The sequence below is a fragment of the Maylandia zebra genome, linkage group LG6, assembly GCF_041146795.1.
Source record: "Maylandia zebra isolate NMK-2024a linkage group LG6, Mzebra_GT3a, whole genome shotgun sequence".
NCBI lineage: Eukaryota > Metazoa > Chordata > Actinopteri > Cichliformes > Cichlidae > Maylandia > Maylandia zebra.
Genome location: NC_135172.1, coordinates 9,213,631 through 9,229,954, shown reverse-complemented (window position 1 = coordinate 9,229,954; position 16,324 = coordinate 9,213,631). Strand labels below are relative to the sequence as shown.

Sequence of the window (16,324 nt, the reverse complement as noted above, 5' to 3'; positions counted from 1 at the left end):
CTTTTATTTTAACACAAGAAGAGGCACCCTGCAGGCCATTAGAAATACTGCAGAGTAAAATGTAAGTAATGGTCATCCTTTATTTCCAGTTTGTGACTGTAGCATTTGGATTTGCGTTCAAGTTTGCAGAACATCACAATAAGCTTCTCCTCTCACGAACAACCGAAATCTATTTACATGCATTTTCCATGTGATCAATTGCAATGAGAGTTTGTTCAGTCTTGTATTGATTTCAGTGAGTCCACCTACAGTTCTTTGTGGAGCTAAAACAAGCTATTTCACATCTGTTATCACACCAACTGTGATTAGATTATGTGTACTCTGATTCGTCAGCGGTGTCACGGTGTGTGGCATCAATGAAGCAGACAGGAGGATGGTTAGAATGCATTCTCTCTGGTTTATTCAGGTTCTTTAGGAAGAGTTCTGTTTGAAATTACAAAATGCACTGGTAGAAACAGCAGAGATAGAGAAAGAAACAGGGAGAGAAAGAGATGGTCAGAGAAAGTGAGAAAGAGAGAGGAAGAGAGAAAGAAGGGAATTCATAAACGGGAATAACATCACCAGATTCAGGTTCAGGCAGCTCTTTACTCTCAAAGGGATTGTTTATCATCCAGGAAAAGTTTAGTATTCCTTCTCCCCCCTTTTTAAAATCTTTTTTCTCTCTCTTTTTTCTTGTAATGTTATTTTAAGTGTTATCTATCCTTCTTACCCCATGGATACCCCCCCTCCCTCCCCGTGAAATAACTGGCAAATATAAGAAACAAACATTCTTTGATTTTATCATCAAAGTCATTTCCATTTTTTTTGTTAGCATGATTTTGTTTTTCCGTTTTTTTATTTGTGTTTTTTTTTATTTTTGTTTTTAAAAATAGAAGAAAAAAGAAACACATTGCTCTTAAAAACATCTATCTATCTATCTATATATATATATATTTTACATATATATACTTTTTCTTTATATTTAATATATTTTTTTTAATTCCTGAAGTTGACTTGTTACCCAACATAGTGGCATGCACATTGCACATGCAAATCTGTAATTAAATACTTCTCTTTTATCTTAAATTGCCATGTATGATTATATTTTTATCTTTTTTTTCCACCCCGACTTGCTGTATGGTTTTCTACTGTGGCACTGGTTTTGGTTCTACTGGGTCGAGGGTCGGATGGCGTGCGTGGCGATGGATGGCTGGTGGCTGCTCCAGAGAAATTCCCAGCTTTGCATCTCAGCGCTGACAAAGCGTTTTAATCAGCTGGTATTCGGATCCCTTGAAGTCAGATTGAACCCTTTGTTTTTTAACAGTTGATGGAGGGCTGTGTAACTGGAGAAGGTCACTCTGACACCTTTAACTCCTTCTGTTTTGCTCGGTGTGACTGTTCCACCAGCTGTTGCCTAACTGTCACAAAGCAGCAGATTAAACATCTCTAGTGGCTTGAACATGACGTAATAGCTCGTTTGCTGCATCACTAATATTCCCTAAACTGGTTAAAGGGATTCAGAGTCTTCTTCACAAGAACATATTTAACAGTATTTTCAAACCTACAAAACAGTCCAGTTTTGGGATCTATCAGCCTGCAGTGTCTGACGTTGAGAGCAAAAAGCAAAAAAGAAATCGAATCTTCTGGAGGCAACTCTTCTCTGGTGAGCTGATGGCGATGCAAACAAACAGAGAGCACAGAGATGGTGAGGGAAGAATGAAGGACATGGATGGAAACAGTGGGGAGCTTGCTTGAGGGTTGCAGCGGCTACAGCAAGAGGCATTTCACCCGTGTTTCTGAAGAATCGATTTACTGATTGGATTAGGGAACCAGGCAGGTGTCATGCTTTTGCATTAATAACTCTCTCCTTCAGTGTAAATGTAAAGACCTTATCTGCTAAAGAGATTATCGATACGTTAAATGCAGTTTAATCTGCTAACATACAATGTAAGGGTTTGCCGGGCTGTATTTGCTGTTCTTCTGTTTCCTTGAGGTGAGAAACTGATCACTGAGAATGGTTTCTTTTCTCACTGCTGATCAGATGAGCTCATCTGAGTTACAAATTATTCATCTAAGTGAATAAATTCAGCCCCAACACCTGCCAGGCTCCACGAGGAACTGAGCAAGGCGCACACGCGGCAGACAGACGCCTCCAAACCAAAAATGCGCACACAAGCATCAACTCACTCAACCGATCCACACGGGCGTTTCACAATGAGCGATGACTGTGAAAGCTCAATCCCACCACCTTGCGTTCACGGGTGGTATGACACGATGAGGGAGGGCGAGGGGACGGAGGGAGAAGAGAAGCGACACGAGTGTAGAATGAATGGAGATCTGATGAACACAGAGTTTTTCCACAAACTTTATGGATTGTATACACAAGAATTACAGAGGCAATATACACATTAGATGGCATCGGAGAGAGAGACGATGGGTGACACATGTGACATGATGATCTACCGAGCCCCACCCCATCCCCACCCACCCCTTACAAATACAAACACGCACACACACACCCTCCACACCATCCTTACAAATGGGCAATGAGGACGTTAAAACGTAATGTGTGTGCGCTGTGAATATCTCAGATGAAGAAATCATCTTAGTGTCCTGTACAGTGTAAGGCACTGAGGATTACCTTCTGTAGCCGATGGTGCCAGGACACACACACACTCACACACACACACTAATAAACGGACGAATGCATGCAAACCCAGTCCCGTATCTTCTCACATGTACACACACACACAGTTAGTGCTGAAACGATTAGTCGATTATAGAGACAGCCAACGCAACCTTCCAAAACCATTTACTACTTTAGACTTACTTATTTAACTTGAACCAAACTTGACTGTTATTTTATTCCTTTCAAATAAAGACCGGGCTCATTAATGAACACTAATGGGAAAATGTGTTTTCAATGCTTGTAATCCACATAACAACAAACCTGCACTTTAACAGGAACTCTTAAGCCATTGCCAAAAATCTTAGAAGCTTGAAGTGATTTTTATTAGAAAAAAGCTATTAGTCAATCAGATATTCACTGGCAACAGTATTGATACCAGCGGTGCCGTGTTGGCCTCCCCCAGCTGACACTGAACTTCACACACTAGCAGACAACTCAACAGCTGAAGGAGATAACGCTCATAACTCTGAACAACAATGTCGTATTTTTTGCACACGTTCGCACAACTTAAAAGTACTTTTGCTGTTGATGTTTCTTTTTTAAAATATTCTCTCACTTTTCCCTGTGGTATTGACATTGGTTCTGAGGATTTTCCATGGCGTCAGTATTGACTTTTAAATTCTAGTATCGTGACAAACCTGATACGTATATGTATAATAATGACAAGGCTTAGCGATTAATCACACAAATCGATTTCAGCACTAAACACACTTGGACGCCACTCGAAACACCTGCTCAGTCATATACACTCACACACTGTCACAGACATCACAAACAGAGGAAATGTCTCCTTATGGCAGCAGTAGCCCCGCCTTCCTCACAGCGGGACAAAGCGTGGATGGGTTGACGGTGGAAAACATGGCTTCTGAGGATGAGTCTGAAAAGTGGTCCAGTGCCATTGTGAAATTGTGTAAAACATCTCTATGACCTCTGCTGCTGCTGCTCCCTGTCCTCCCCTCCCCCAAACTCCCCCCTCCATCCCCTGGAGTCACCAAAACCTCTAAGAAATTGCCTTCGGCCCCTCCCACCCGTCCCTCCCCTGCCTTGCTCTTGACCCCCCTTACACACACACACGCATGCACACATTTAGTGCTGTACAAAGGGGAGACCACAGAGTGGCTTCAGCTACATAAGCACAACTTTTGGCAGCACTACTGTACATTAAACCCCACGGTGTACTGTTTCTTCTTCTTCTTTTTTTTTTTAAAGAGAGCCCTTATTTCTGTGTTTTCGAAACGTTGCCTCACGACTGACCCGCTGACACAATTTCACAGCCAACTGAGCGGATGGGTTGGTGCATCTGTTCGGTTTTCCTTTATCCCACAAGGAAGAAGAAAATCCAGAAATGATTAGTCACACATTTAGAAAGGTGACAGAAGCCAGAGGTGAAGATGCGAAGGAGATGTGGAGAGAAGTGATGACTGAGCAAAAAACCTTGCAGACCCTCCCCTCCCTCCCCAATCCTGTGCAAAACAAAGAGAAACACCCACAAAAACTAATAAAGATCAAATGCTCACTGATCTTTTATCGTCAAAGAGAACGGTGTTTGTTTTTGGAAATGCTCACACACAACATGCTTTCACAAAAGGGCAGTGTTGTGTGTCGGCCATTTTGGATCTGCTGTTACAATTCTGGACAAGCGAGTGGTGTCATGGAGCCAAAATGGAGGTGGCTTTTTAATGCCTGCCTGTCAACAGTGTGGCGTGTCGGCAGGCTGTTGACGGAGAGGAGTCGGTGTATAATGTGCTAGTGAAAGCAGAAAGGTGGGGTTACCGTTCCAACCTCTGACACCACACCAGGTAAAACCATACAATAACTCAATCTGACGCCTGCGTGTTGTCGTGTAGCTGACTCTTTGTTATGTTTTCTATCTAGCTACCTAACTCTAGAGGGACCTGAGAAGTAAGCAAACTGCCGTGCACCTCTGTGAAACTCTCACTACACCGCCTGAAACTGGACCCAGGACATCTCCGGGATGGACACGAGATGGTGCCACACCATAGCCAAGAGGGCTAGCCAGTTAGCAGGATCCTGAAATGATGGTCATTTTAGTCTGTAGAGGCCAAAACCTCAAGGCTTTGATTCCAACTGTGTGGATCTCTTAGGATTTTGGCAACTTTTACAAAAATCTGTATGTCTGAATGGGAGTTTTAAAGTCGTCCGTCCCACTCTGGATGCGATGTGGCTTTCCTGCTTCGAGTCTAGCCTTTTGACCGTTTCCTCACTGTGGCCCAGTTTTAAAGTCACCACTCTCCCCATTTCTATGCTAGTATGGGCGCCAGTGGGACTCAACTTTTAAGGCGTAGTGTGGATGATCTCATCTACTACAGTGGGTTAAGGGTTGAGGGGGTGAGCGATGGACAAGATGGGGCATGACAAATTTGACTCGGATACAGAAGGCACTGTGGCTCTGTAGGGGGCTTTGGGGAACATTCCCCACCTGCCGTAACCTCTTGATTGTAGGTGAGGACAGAAAGGGGGTTTCGTGTTATGCGCCCCTTCATGCCCACCAAGCAAATGAACAGTTAACAAAAAACAACCACCCCCCCAATCCACATCTTTCCTACGCAATGCTCAACTACTAGGCCTGGAGGCAACACATCTTTTGGAGAGAATAGAAATTTGTGGAGGAAAAAAGGGAATCGTCATCAGGAGGAGGGAGGGAAAAAGACAGCTACAGAGGTACATGAACTGTGGGGGTGTGATGTCATGTGAAGTCTGGGGAAAAAAACATCGGTGCCAGTGTTCACATTTTCTCAGATCTGCATGTTCCCGTTTCCTCGGCCTGTTTTACAGAACCACTGCGTCGTAGGTTCACCTTTTTGAAGTAATATGATGAGGATGCCTATGAGGTCTGCATAGAGTCAACACGTGGACTGGGGTTTGTTTTCTGGCTTTTGCAAACAGCGCGAGGTTTTAAGAGTAGCTCGATTCTTTGACTTCTTTGTGAGCATGATCGGTATGCAAAATAAATATTTATCTGAAACTCTAATTATACTCTGTTGTCTATAACTACATCTACGATATCATATCTAGGTTTATCTGTAGGTAATCAACTATATTTATCTATACTTTATCATTTTGTCCTAGAGTTATTGAATATTCAATAAGTGTTATCCCTCATAACAATAAGGATGAAATATTATTAGTCCTAAGTGTTTCTGTCCTGAACCTTCAGCATCACTCTCTACCAAGCTGAAAGAACAGACGTCAAATGGACAGCAAAAGAAGGATAAATTAGGGAAAAGAAGGTCGGTGGATACTGAGGTTGGTTTTGGCAGGGAATGGTTTGCTACAACCGTATGTGACTGAACTGGGATGACTAGTTGACTCTGGTTAGCCAGACCTGAGAGAAGGGGTTGTAGGGTGGGGTGGATGGTCAGCATTGGCGCAGACAAGCAAGCGGAAGGGCGGACTGACAAACAGATATTGTCTCTCGGGCTGCATCCATGTTTCCTGCGAAACACAAGGACTTAACATATATATCTTGCAAAGATATAAGGTAAAGATCAGCTTTGACTCCTGATCTTGAAACTAGGATGTGGCTCAGAGACTGTCCTGTAGACAGGAAAGGTAGGGCCAATAACATAATATGTTTATCACTGCCCCCTGGTGGCAAAAATACTGACCGACACCAACACTGTACCACTAATACTGTGCTGTTCTCACTACAAAACTGCAGAGCCCAACAGATTGAAAAGCTTTTTTTGGCAGCAAGTGGGAGAATTCAATCTCAGTAGAACTTTTAACTCGGTAAAATGACCTTTTCTGAGCACCTCTTAAGCGTGAAGAGAAGACAAAGTTTTCACGGCTCTCAATAAATTGTCCTACCTCTGACTCTGAACCTAAATTACTGATCTTTGGGTTGGCTTGACAGAGTTCTGACCCCTTTTGAACCACTTCAGGTCAGATAACTGAGAGTCCATCTGACCTCCAAATCCACCATTCCAGAGAGAAAAAAGTGTGTCTTTAAAGATTTGCATTATAGCACACAATGCTGCTCAGGAAGAGTTCCCAAGCCGCAGTTGACTTGAAACATTGCAGCAAGGCATCAGGAACCCGATAAACATCATTGAACGGGGGAATAATAACATAATGGATGTAAACAGGATGAACATAGCATACACAGCATAACTCCAAATAACATGACAACAAATCTACAGCAACAATTCAACCAATCATCACCATTATCATCATCATTGTCACCATCATTTTGCATTGACATTGATATCATTATTCATAAAAGTGTCATCATTAACAATAATAAATAAAGTGTGTTAGAGGTTCGCTTCTCCATGCCCTTTCTCCCTCTTGTTTCTCAAGTGCAGACAGAAACTTTAAGGTGCTCCTTGTCTTCTAACAGGTTGCAGTAACAGAGCTTTGGGCAGAAACGGAGACAAATAAAATACCCAACTGTCAAAACCTGCTTCAGGTACAAAGAAACCACAAAACAACATTTCTGCTGAGATCTGAGAGAGAAAGAAAGAGCTGGAAAGAAGGGAGCTTCTTTTGTAAACCTAAATGCAAAGTTTCCTACAAAGCCCCCCAGGTCCCACCCACACCAGTTAGATTTCCACTCTAATATGTATTTAATCAGTCATGCAGGTTTCCATCAAATTTTGAGCTCTGAAAAAGATCAAAGGAGGCTGAGCGAATGCAACAGAAGAACCAAGCTCCAATGTCCTAAGAAGAACAAGAAGTAAACGACAGAAGAAATACTGAAGAAATTAGTCTTTTTTCCCATCCCTCCTTTCCTCTCCTCCGCCCTATTCAACTGTGTGATGTCATTTCCTGTCGGGTCATCCTCTGTTGAGTAACAGAGAGGGAAGGGGCTTGACAAAGTGTCCGACTCCCTTTCTCTAGTTACCTGAGCCCAGCCCACAAGTGCAAGTGAACAGGAAGTGAGCCCACACTGTGGCTCTCCCCCCTGCCACCACTATTACTACTACTACTACTACTATCACCACCATCTGCTGGACAGGAAGTGATGTCACATCAGTTCCATCAGCACTATGCGAGTCCTTAACAGTAAACAGAGATGATAAAACTCATCAAATATCAGCCAGCGCTGTGATTGGCTGGTTTTTGCAGTATAGGCGGAGCTTCCTGGTTCTGTCAGTTGGACAGGAAAAAGGTTCTAGATAAAGTGGTTGTTCTCCCTTTTTTTTCTTTTCAGTGTTTGTCATGTAAAGTTTCACTGTGTTCTTCATTGTTCAAGTTTGATTTTCTGGAGGCATAGCTTGGCATGTAAGGGTTGGGGGGGTCCTGGCTTTTTATTAATTGATGTATCTTTAAACATATCAGTCTAGGAGCAGAGTCTAAGCGGCGGACTCTGTGTTCCAGCTCATTTTCAGGCTTTTACAGTAGCAGTCTGGCCAGAGACAAATAGCACACGTCTAGCAAATCTAAGCAATCAGGCATCAGTCTGAGAGAAGTGCTTTTAGGCCTCATAACATCGCACTTGAATAACCTCGTGCTCCTCCCTTGCTTGCACTCCCACACCTCTCTTTTCCTCCTGCAGCCAGGTCTTGATGATCAAGGCTGATTCTGGGAAGTGTAGTTCTGAGATTGAAAGAAGCAGAGGTAAACTGTGTCCAGGCCTTGGCGGTCCCTTTTTCTTTTTTACCCATATGCTGCTCTGCCACTCATTTGAGTATTACACAAAATGTGTAAAAGGCTTTTCTGCTGCCCCCCCCCCCTCCCCTCCACCCCTTCCACTCGTTCATAGTCTGAGAGCTGAAGGTAGAGGGTTTTGAGGGTATCCAACCCCTCCCACCACTCTGTTTTGTTTTTTTGTTTTTGTTTGTTTTTTCTTTTAGTCTACATATCCAAGGCCAGAGCACTGGAGACTGCTGTTCTTCTTCTCCTCTCCTGCCATATCCCAAGCTCTTTATGGTTGCTAGCACCAGTCATCCTCATCCGTCTCACTATAAGGTTCATGCAGGCCCTTGCGGGGCCCTCTGGCATGGGCAGGCCGGTGGTGTGGGTGGGGTGGCACCCCTGGTGTTCCCCGTCGGTGTGGGGAAGGTGAAGATGAGCGGTAACCATTGGGTACCCTGCGTGGATGCGGTTGAGGGGGTGGAGGAGGCCCGTGGCGGGCAGTCCTAGGTGAACGTGGGTGTGGGTGAGGATTTCCTCCATGTGGGTGAGGGTTGCCGTGGGAGAGGCTCTGCTCGTAGGCGGGAGGCTCGTGGTGACGCTCATACTCATAATCTCTCTCGTAGAAGGGCCCGTCACACTCCAGGCTGTCCCCGGGTGGAGGCCCGCTCCAGCGGCTTCGGTGAGGCGACCTGGGTGAGCCGTGGAGGGGCGAGCGTGGGGACTGGTGCCTAGGGGAGCGTGGCGAACCATGCCGGGATGAAGATCCCCCGTGGTGGGGAGAGGCGTGGCGTGACGGGGGTCGGTGGTGGTAGCCTCTGTCATGGTCTGGAGGGGAGAAGTGTCGTGGAGAGGGTGAACGCAGGCGACCTGGCCCTGGGGGGCCATAGCCAGGCTTGCGGACCGCGGGGGAGTAGGTGACATGTGGGCGTGGGACTGCAGGGGTCTGAGGCAACTGGCGGCGGCCTCTCCTTGGAGTGCTGGTCCCCGAGGTAGAGGGAACCGGGCTGCCGCTCACCGAACTACTGCCCTACAGCAAAATGTAAACAAGGAAAATCAAAACGCACCACAACAATAACAACAGAGACCAGAATAGAGCAGAACGGAGGTGAGATAGATAGACAGAAAGAAAGAGAGATAGATGGATAGAAAGATGGATACATAGACACCATTAAAAATCATCCAAAAACATAGTGATGAAGCAAAAAATTGACATCAAGAAGCCACATGTCACATTGAAGAAAAATGGACAGAGAAATGGTGACAAAGAAAAAAAAGCATAACAGAAAAAAGAGAGATTGATATCCATAAATAGAAGTGTGGAAATAACCTTTTGTGAACTCTTACTGGAGATTAAGGGTCACAATATATGTGAAATGATTAACTACTGTCCTCAAATCATAATAAGAAGATCCAAGTACATCAAAATATAGATCTAAGACAAAAACAGGTCATACCATACTATAATTGCATGTTTACACTGGTGCTTGAGACTTTGTGTACTCTTTTCTATATTTCTGCAAAAATGAAATTAAAACTTTTTGTTTTTAATATCAGCCCTAAAAGCAGATCCTGCAAATGTGAAGTATTCTACTTTGACTCTTCCCAATGTTACTTGGCTGTCAATAAATAGTACCTGAACCTGTTAGCCAGTAATTATTTTTTTTAAACTGATCATCTCAAAGTATTTGCAGAAGTACATCGTTCAGGGCAAAAGAGGGTGAGTTGTTGATGTTCATTAGGCTGGAAATGTTACAGAACTATTTCTGAAGATATTGGATTTCATCAACCCACAGTTAGACACACTGTCTTTAAAGAATGAATTTCAGGACCACTATTATCCTCCCCAGGAGTGGTCGGCCAAAGGGATCGGCTGGGAGCTCACAAAAGAAGACTGGGTAACTTTTAAGCAGTAAAAAGCCATCCCGACATTACTGCATTCCAGCATAAGGACCTTATCCTATCTGTGAAACCGGGTGCTGACAGGATCATGTAGTAGGCCTTTTCTGATGTCCTATTAATGCCACCAAAATAAAAATCAACAGATCAAGTCATCTGTCTGTGAACTGAAGCTCAAGAGAAAGTGTCTCGTGCTTATGCAGAAATAGAGAAAATCTCAAACAATCCAAAATGCTCCCGATGAGACATTCTATAAAGAAATTAAACAGCTGAACCTTGACAATAATCTTTGCTTTTGGAGCCCACCTGTCTGTGACCTCGTCCGTCAGGCCCCTCGCTGGGTGACCGGGACCAGTGACGGTCGTGGGGATGCCTGTGGGAGTAGTCGTGGCGGTCGTGGCCGTACCGCTCCTTGTCCATGGAGCCGTGATGATGGTGATGGTGATGGTGGTGACGACGGTCCTTGGTCCGGCCACGGTCCCGCTCGCGCTCCTTGGGCGGCAGATCACCTGACTGTGTGGTGGTGCTGAGGTCTGTGCCCAGGCCTGGCAAAGAGACGTCTCAGTTTACATTTAAACCAATAATTTTATTATCCTTGAGAACATATTAACAAAAATTCTACTCAAAGATATTCTTAATTCTCAAGAAGTCTTTATCCACTTGATTAACACAATAAACTTTCCATGTTTACTGTAAAGCTAAAGTTCTTAAAACTGCAAAAACATGCAAGAAGAAAATCTACTCCAGTTGTGCAGTCAAATGCAGAACATCTCCACTCCAGAATCGATGTGGCAGAGCAGAGGATTCTCCATTAGATTAGAGAGCTCTTCAATTATAAAAGGGTTTTAGAGGTTAACTCTGTCAGCGTTGTTGCATTAGTTTTACAGCTGAAGCATGCAATTTGGACTCGCAATTAATGATGAAGTGGGCTGTCTGCTTTGTGCAATGTTCTTTTCAAGGACTTCTCTGTGCCAAGATTTGAATTGCACTAATATTTGTGAATATGATGATCTGTAAATGTATGTTGACTTAGGTAAATGGAGTAACTGCTGCTGAATTACTCTTGACCTGGCTGCAAACAACACTGCACGCAGTACTATATGTAGAAGTTTCTAAATGTCCATATGTTGCAATCTTAAAAGGTACTATCAAGGTACTATTTTGTCAGAAAGCAATTGCAAGTAGTTGCAGTCACCATCTGGTCACCCAGAGGTTCATTGGGCTTTACTCTGAATCGCTCAGTGACCACTTTCGATCACGAGGTGATTATACAGGTTGCATGGTGGGAGACAACCTGTCTCCAAACAATTATGGTCCTTCTAGGACTAACTAGAACCACTGATTGGTGAAGGTTTGTAAACCATTACCATCTAATGCATAAATGCAGTGTTAACGGATCGCAATTATGTGCAAAACACATCTGTCACATGATCTTTGCAATAGGAGACTCAGCTGATTGTATTTCGGTTCTATTCCTTTATAAAAGCAAGGTTGCTGAGTCAATTTGCAATTAAACCATTGCCCAATAATGGACCTAGCAACTAGGTCACTATTTGTGGAAGAATTTCTGAATTTCTGCTTCAAATCTATGAGGTTTGGCTCTGAATGTAAGCAGTTAATGTGAATTTCTGTGCATGTAGAAGGCAACAGCTTTCTGATGCAAAAATGTTAATTTGAAGATGGCAGGTAGTTGCAGACATGGTCACCCTTGTTGAAGTCAAAGGCAGCAAGATTACAAATCCATTGCACACAGTTGCAATAAATTTTTGGACATGTTTTGGTCCTTAAAAACGTAATAAGTTAGATGAAGACAACATCGAACTTGAGGCTAATGTTTAATTTTAAAATATCCATTTGAATCTAAATCAATTCCTATGACCTTCCAGTCCTTAACTTTAGAGAAGGAAGAAGCATGTTTATAGCCTGGTACAAAAAAAACCCACTTTTGATTTCTATAGCTACTTCCCCTTGACCACAACTATGTTAAGGTTGCCGTGAGTCCTAAAGTATTCTTCTAAGTGATAGGCAGCTAGCTTAGCTGAACTGAGCTTTGACTGCTTATGTGTCTTTTGTAGCATTTTTAACTCACTTATTTTGCAGTTGTGGTTATGTGTACTAGCATATATATTACAAGAAGTCTATGTTACAATTTTTTTGAGTAGATATTCTAATACATTATTTGTATTTCAACATTAATAAGCACCTAGTCTCTGAATACATCTTGCTAACCAAGCTAATGTTACTAACAAATATTGTTACATCAATGACAGCCTTAAATAATAATTGATTTCTCATAGTGTCACAAATCACAAACCAATGGGTATTTTTTTTTATTCAGTCTACTGGTCAAACAAACGTTTCTTATGCTAACATGGCTAACATGCTAAAGTTTAGCATGCGAGGTAGAATTTTCTATTTTTCAGCTAAACCATCTATGATGTAGTATAGCTTAGCATAAAATGCCACATACTAATACAAATGGTAGCCTGTTAGCAAGACTTAAGTTTCTCCTTGTGTAAAGAGACTTGGTGACATGAGAAAACTCCTTTCTTCCAAAGCACAACCTGTGCTTGAATGAAATGACAATAACATATTTTCCAAATTAACTGTGAAGTCTTATGATTTTGTCTACTTATTTCCAAGCCACAGTTTATTTTTCATATAAAAGCAAAGTTAAATCAACAAATAAGTCAAATGCTCATGAACAGCCACAACAAACTTGCCCTATATTTGTGATTGTCCGTGATGCCAATTGTACAACCAATTTACATTATTTAATTTTAACACTAGCCCTCAAATATGGAAAGTTACAGTTTTAGGGATCTTCTCATGGTGTTAAACATGACAGTCTGACCACAGCAATCAAAACACCAGTCAGCTTAGCCACACCATCTGTACGCAGACGATGCACTGCTCTCACACTGAGATTTATGGCTCATCTTTCTTTGGTGAACTGAACACTGGTGCAGATGTTGGTCTGATTTCAAAGGAAATAACCATTCTGAGTTACTCACCCGTGTCCGCGTCGGTGTATCTGGTCAGGGAGCGCTGCGAGGTGCGGTGGCTTCTGTCCCTGCGTCCTCCATGTCTCCCCTCCTCAGACACCACCCTCTCCAGCGAGTAGTCGTCCAGCCTCACGCCCCTGCCTGTACGCCCATGAACTAGGCTGGACGTGGAGCGACGCATCGGACTTGTGTCAGTAATGGTCTGCGAGGACAAAGGAGGCAGAGTAGAAGAAAATACAGAAGAGGGAGATAGAGGCAGATAGAGAAATCATAAGGTAGGGGAGAGAAAGATAAAAAGAAGTGAGATTTAAGGCCTTGGACTGCTGGAGTGGAGTCCGTCCTCATGTCTGAGAAGGACACCAGTCACTTCAGTGACTTTTGCTGAGTATATAACATTATGGTATTGGGCGTATAAGTGCTTTATGATCCAATGCCAACTCTTGATTTAGATGCGTGGTGGTTCAGAACAAGACGGCAATTCAGGATTTCAGAAGGTGCAGTTTGATTTGATAATATGAATATTTGGCTTGTGTGCTGTAGTGTGTGGTGACCTATACAGATCTAAATATGATTTCTGAATAGCCTAATCTGACCCCAGCTAACGGCATTAGCATTCATGTAACTTGAAGGAAAGGACCTGAAATCCCTTAGTATTAAGTCTAAGTATGAAACAACATGTGACACCATGCCTCTTCACCAAAATATGGTGATATGAAACGCACAGATATAAACAGGGAACTCACAGGGAGAGGAGAAAAGGGTAGCGCGACAGAGAACAAGCATGAGGTTGAGCTTTAGAAACCATGCCTCACATGCACAGAGGAGCTATATTGCTTTTCCCCACAGCAGCCATATTTCATTTACATGAAACTCGGGTTGAGATACCAGACAGTCTTTTTATGGTTTGATTTATAATTAAAAACACAAAATGCAAAACTGAAAATTCCACATTACTTGGCATTTCTTAAAAAATGTGTATATATTTATAGCCATGAAAAAGAACAGATTTTATGTAACTTTTGCTTTTCAAACTGGCATATTATAATTAGCTGGATGACATAAATGTCATGCCAGAGGTATGAAACACATGGTAAGGAGAGCCTTAGTCCTCATCATTAATGAGAATGATGCAAAGATGGTGTGGGAAGAAAACATTACGCCAATCTGACAATAGAGCAGCAAGGGTTACATCTTATTCAAAGACTGATCTTGTTTATCACTACATGCATACTTTCTTTCTAAGTATGATCGAATATAAATCAAATATGGACACTCTGCGGATAAGACAATCCATCATTCTAGGCGCTCTGAGCCAGAGCAAAAGCTCTTCAAGAACTCAACAGGAAAATCCTACACTAAAAAAACTACGAGACAAAATGTTTCACTGTCCACTGTCTGTTTGAATAAACAAAATAATAAACAAATATCAAAAGTGAGCTGGTGATGTGATTTACTTCCTGCTCACCATGAAGGCTCATCTACTCATCTCATCTACTCACAGCTGAAATGTGACCTACAACATATATACTGGGACCAGTTCTACATGATTTTCCTGCTGGGTTCATTGTCAGGCTTCTCTGATCAGGAAAAAGACCCTGCCCACACTGTGAACCCCCACAAAGCCTCACATTAACTCGATGATAAAGCAGGTCAGTCTGCAAGCAGCAGGCCAGACAAAGACAAACACAGGAGGATTCTCCGCCCTGAGACGAATGTCACCACTTACAGCAGTCTGTACACAAGCCATGCATGTTCTCTGAGTAGCTGGCAGTACAGAAATGTGTACACCCTTAATCCACCTACACACACACACACACACACACACACACACACACACACAGAGAAAAACTTGTGTCGGACTTCGAATAGTTTATTTTGACAAAAAGCCTCATTTCTCCATTTTAAATTGATGAGTTTGACAAAACAGCATTTTGTAAAGTAATGTTTTATTGAAGAATAAATAAATATCATTAAAAACCATTAGATATTTACAAAGTTATATTCTTTTCCCCCATTATTTGGACACTACAAAGGCCAAAGCTAATATCAAAAAGTTGCATTGCTACACCCATAAATCGCAGAAACTTTACCTGCTGCCACTTTCATTGTTTTCAACATGGATCTTCAAGTTTCACAGAGAGGATCAAACTCTGTGTCAAACTAACCCACCCTCAACGTAGAGGAGCTCCACCCTTTGTGAGAGCAAGATTTCTGGCTATAATCCAGAGACCAAACAGAACTTTTGAGTGGAAGAGTCCAGCTGTGTCCAAATCTGAAGACGGCACATTAGGTGAGGAGCATGATCAGGAGTATATCTGTCTTTTTTCTTTTAATTTAAAAGGTTGTTCCCCAAGAATATGTCCCAAGAGTCAGACTGTCAAAGCAGAGTTTTAGGGAATGTTCTGAAAATTCTGACTGAGAACAATCAGCACTGGAGTGTGTTTTTGTGAGATGGTACTTTTTTGGCTAGAATAACAATATTTAGTCACTACCGATCCGACTTGCCAGATTTGACTAGTCTTCCCTGGTTTTTAGTTAGTTTATCAGTCTCTTTTGTGGTCTTATTGTATACCTTTTGAGAGCAGTTGACTCACATTCTTGTAGACATCCAAGCTCTCAGTAAACTAGTCCATTAACGCCTCATCAGGCAGGTTTCTTTCAGTTTTTCATTTTTGTTTCATCCCTAGTTATACTGTTAATTTTGAATTGAAAGCAACTTAATGTAAGGTGCTGAACACAACGCAGCTACATCATGAGCATCACACTCTGCCTTTCATGCCACCTTTTATGCTACTGAACATCAGGCTTTGACTAAAGCAACGCCTTGCCTCATTGGCACACCACTTTCTCTCGCATCCACAGTGAGACTTTGCCACGTCATGCATGAGTAATGACATGCCGGCACCCTGCCTATCCCCGGTACTGGCCAACAGTCACATATCAGGGCAGTCCATGCTTTTCATCATACACTGTTGACCCGGTCTGCAGTGATGCAAAGGATTCAAATGCACAGGTAATAGACACACACAGACGAGCACACACAGACGCTGCGTACGAGCTGAACTCCTGTGAAACTCTCACAGGGAGTGAAAACAATGGAGCGCAGAGCGAGCTCAACATGAGCAAACTCGAGAGAGAAAAAGGAAGAAGAAAA

The 16,324-nt window shown here is 42.7% G+C and overlaps 1 protein-coding gene across 8 annotated transcripts in view; it reads right to left on the bottom strand.

Moving 5' to 3' along the window:
* Positions 1-377: 377 nt before the first annotated feature.
* Positions 378-16,324, bottom strand: part of cacna1ab (calcium channel, voltage-dependent, P/Q type, alpha 1A subunit, b) — a 118,506-nt gene continuing 102,559 nt past the window's right edge. For 7 of the 8 annotated variants that reach the window (XM_076884623.1, XM_076884622.1, XM_076884626.1 and 4 more), the window contains 3 exons: positions 13,180-13,372; positions 10,472-10,710; positions 378-9,296 (listed from right to left, as the gene is read on the bottom strand). In XM_076884623.1, coding sequence (XP_076740738.1) covers positions 8,568-9,296; positions 10,472-10,710; positions 13,180-13,372 — 1,161 coding nt within the window. In that variant the 3' untranslated portion in view covers positions 378-8,567. The remainder of the gene's footprint in view (positions 9,297-10,471; positions 10,711-13,179; positions 13,373-16,324) is intronic. The other variant, XM_076884629.1, reaches the window with a different exon arrangement.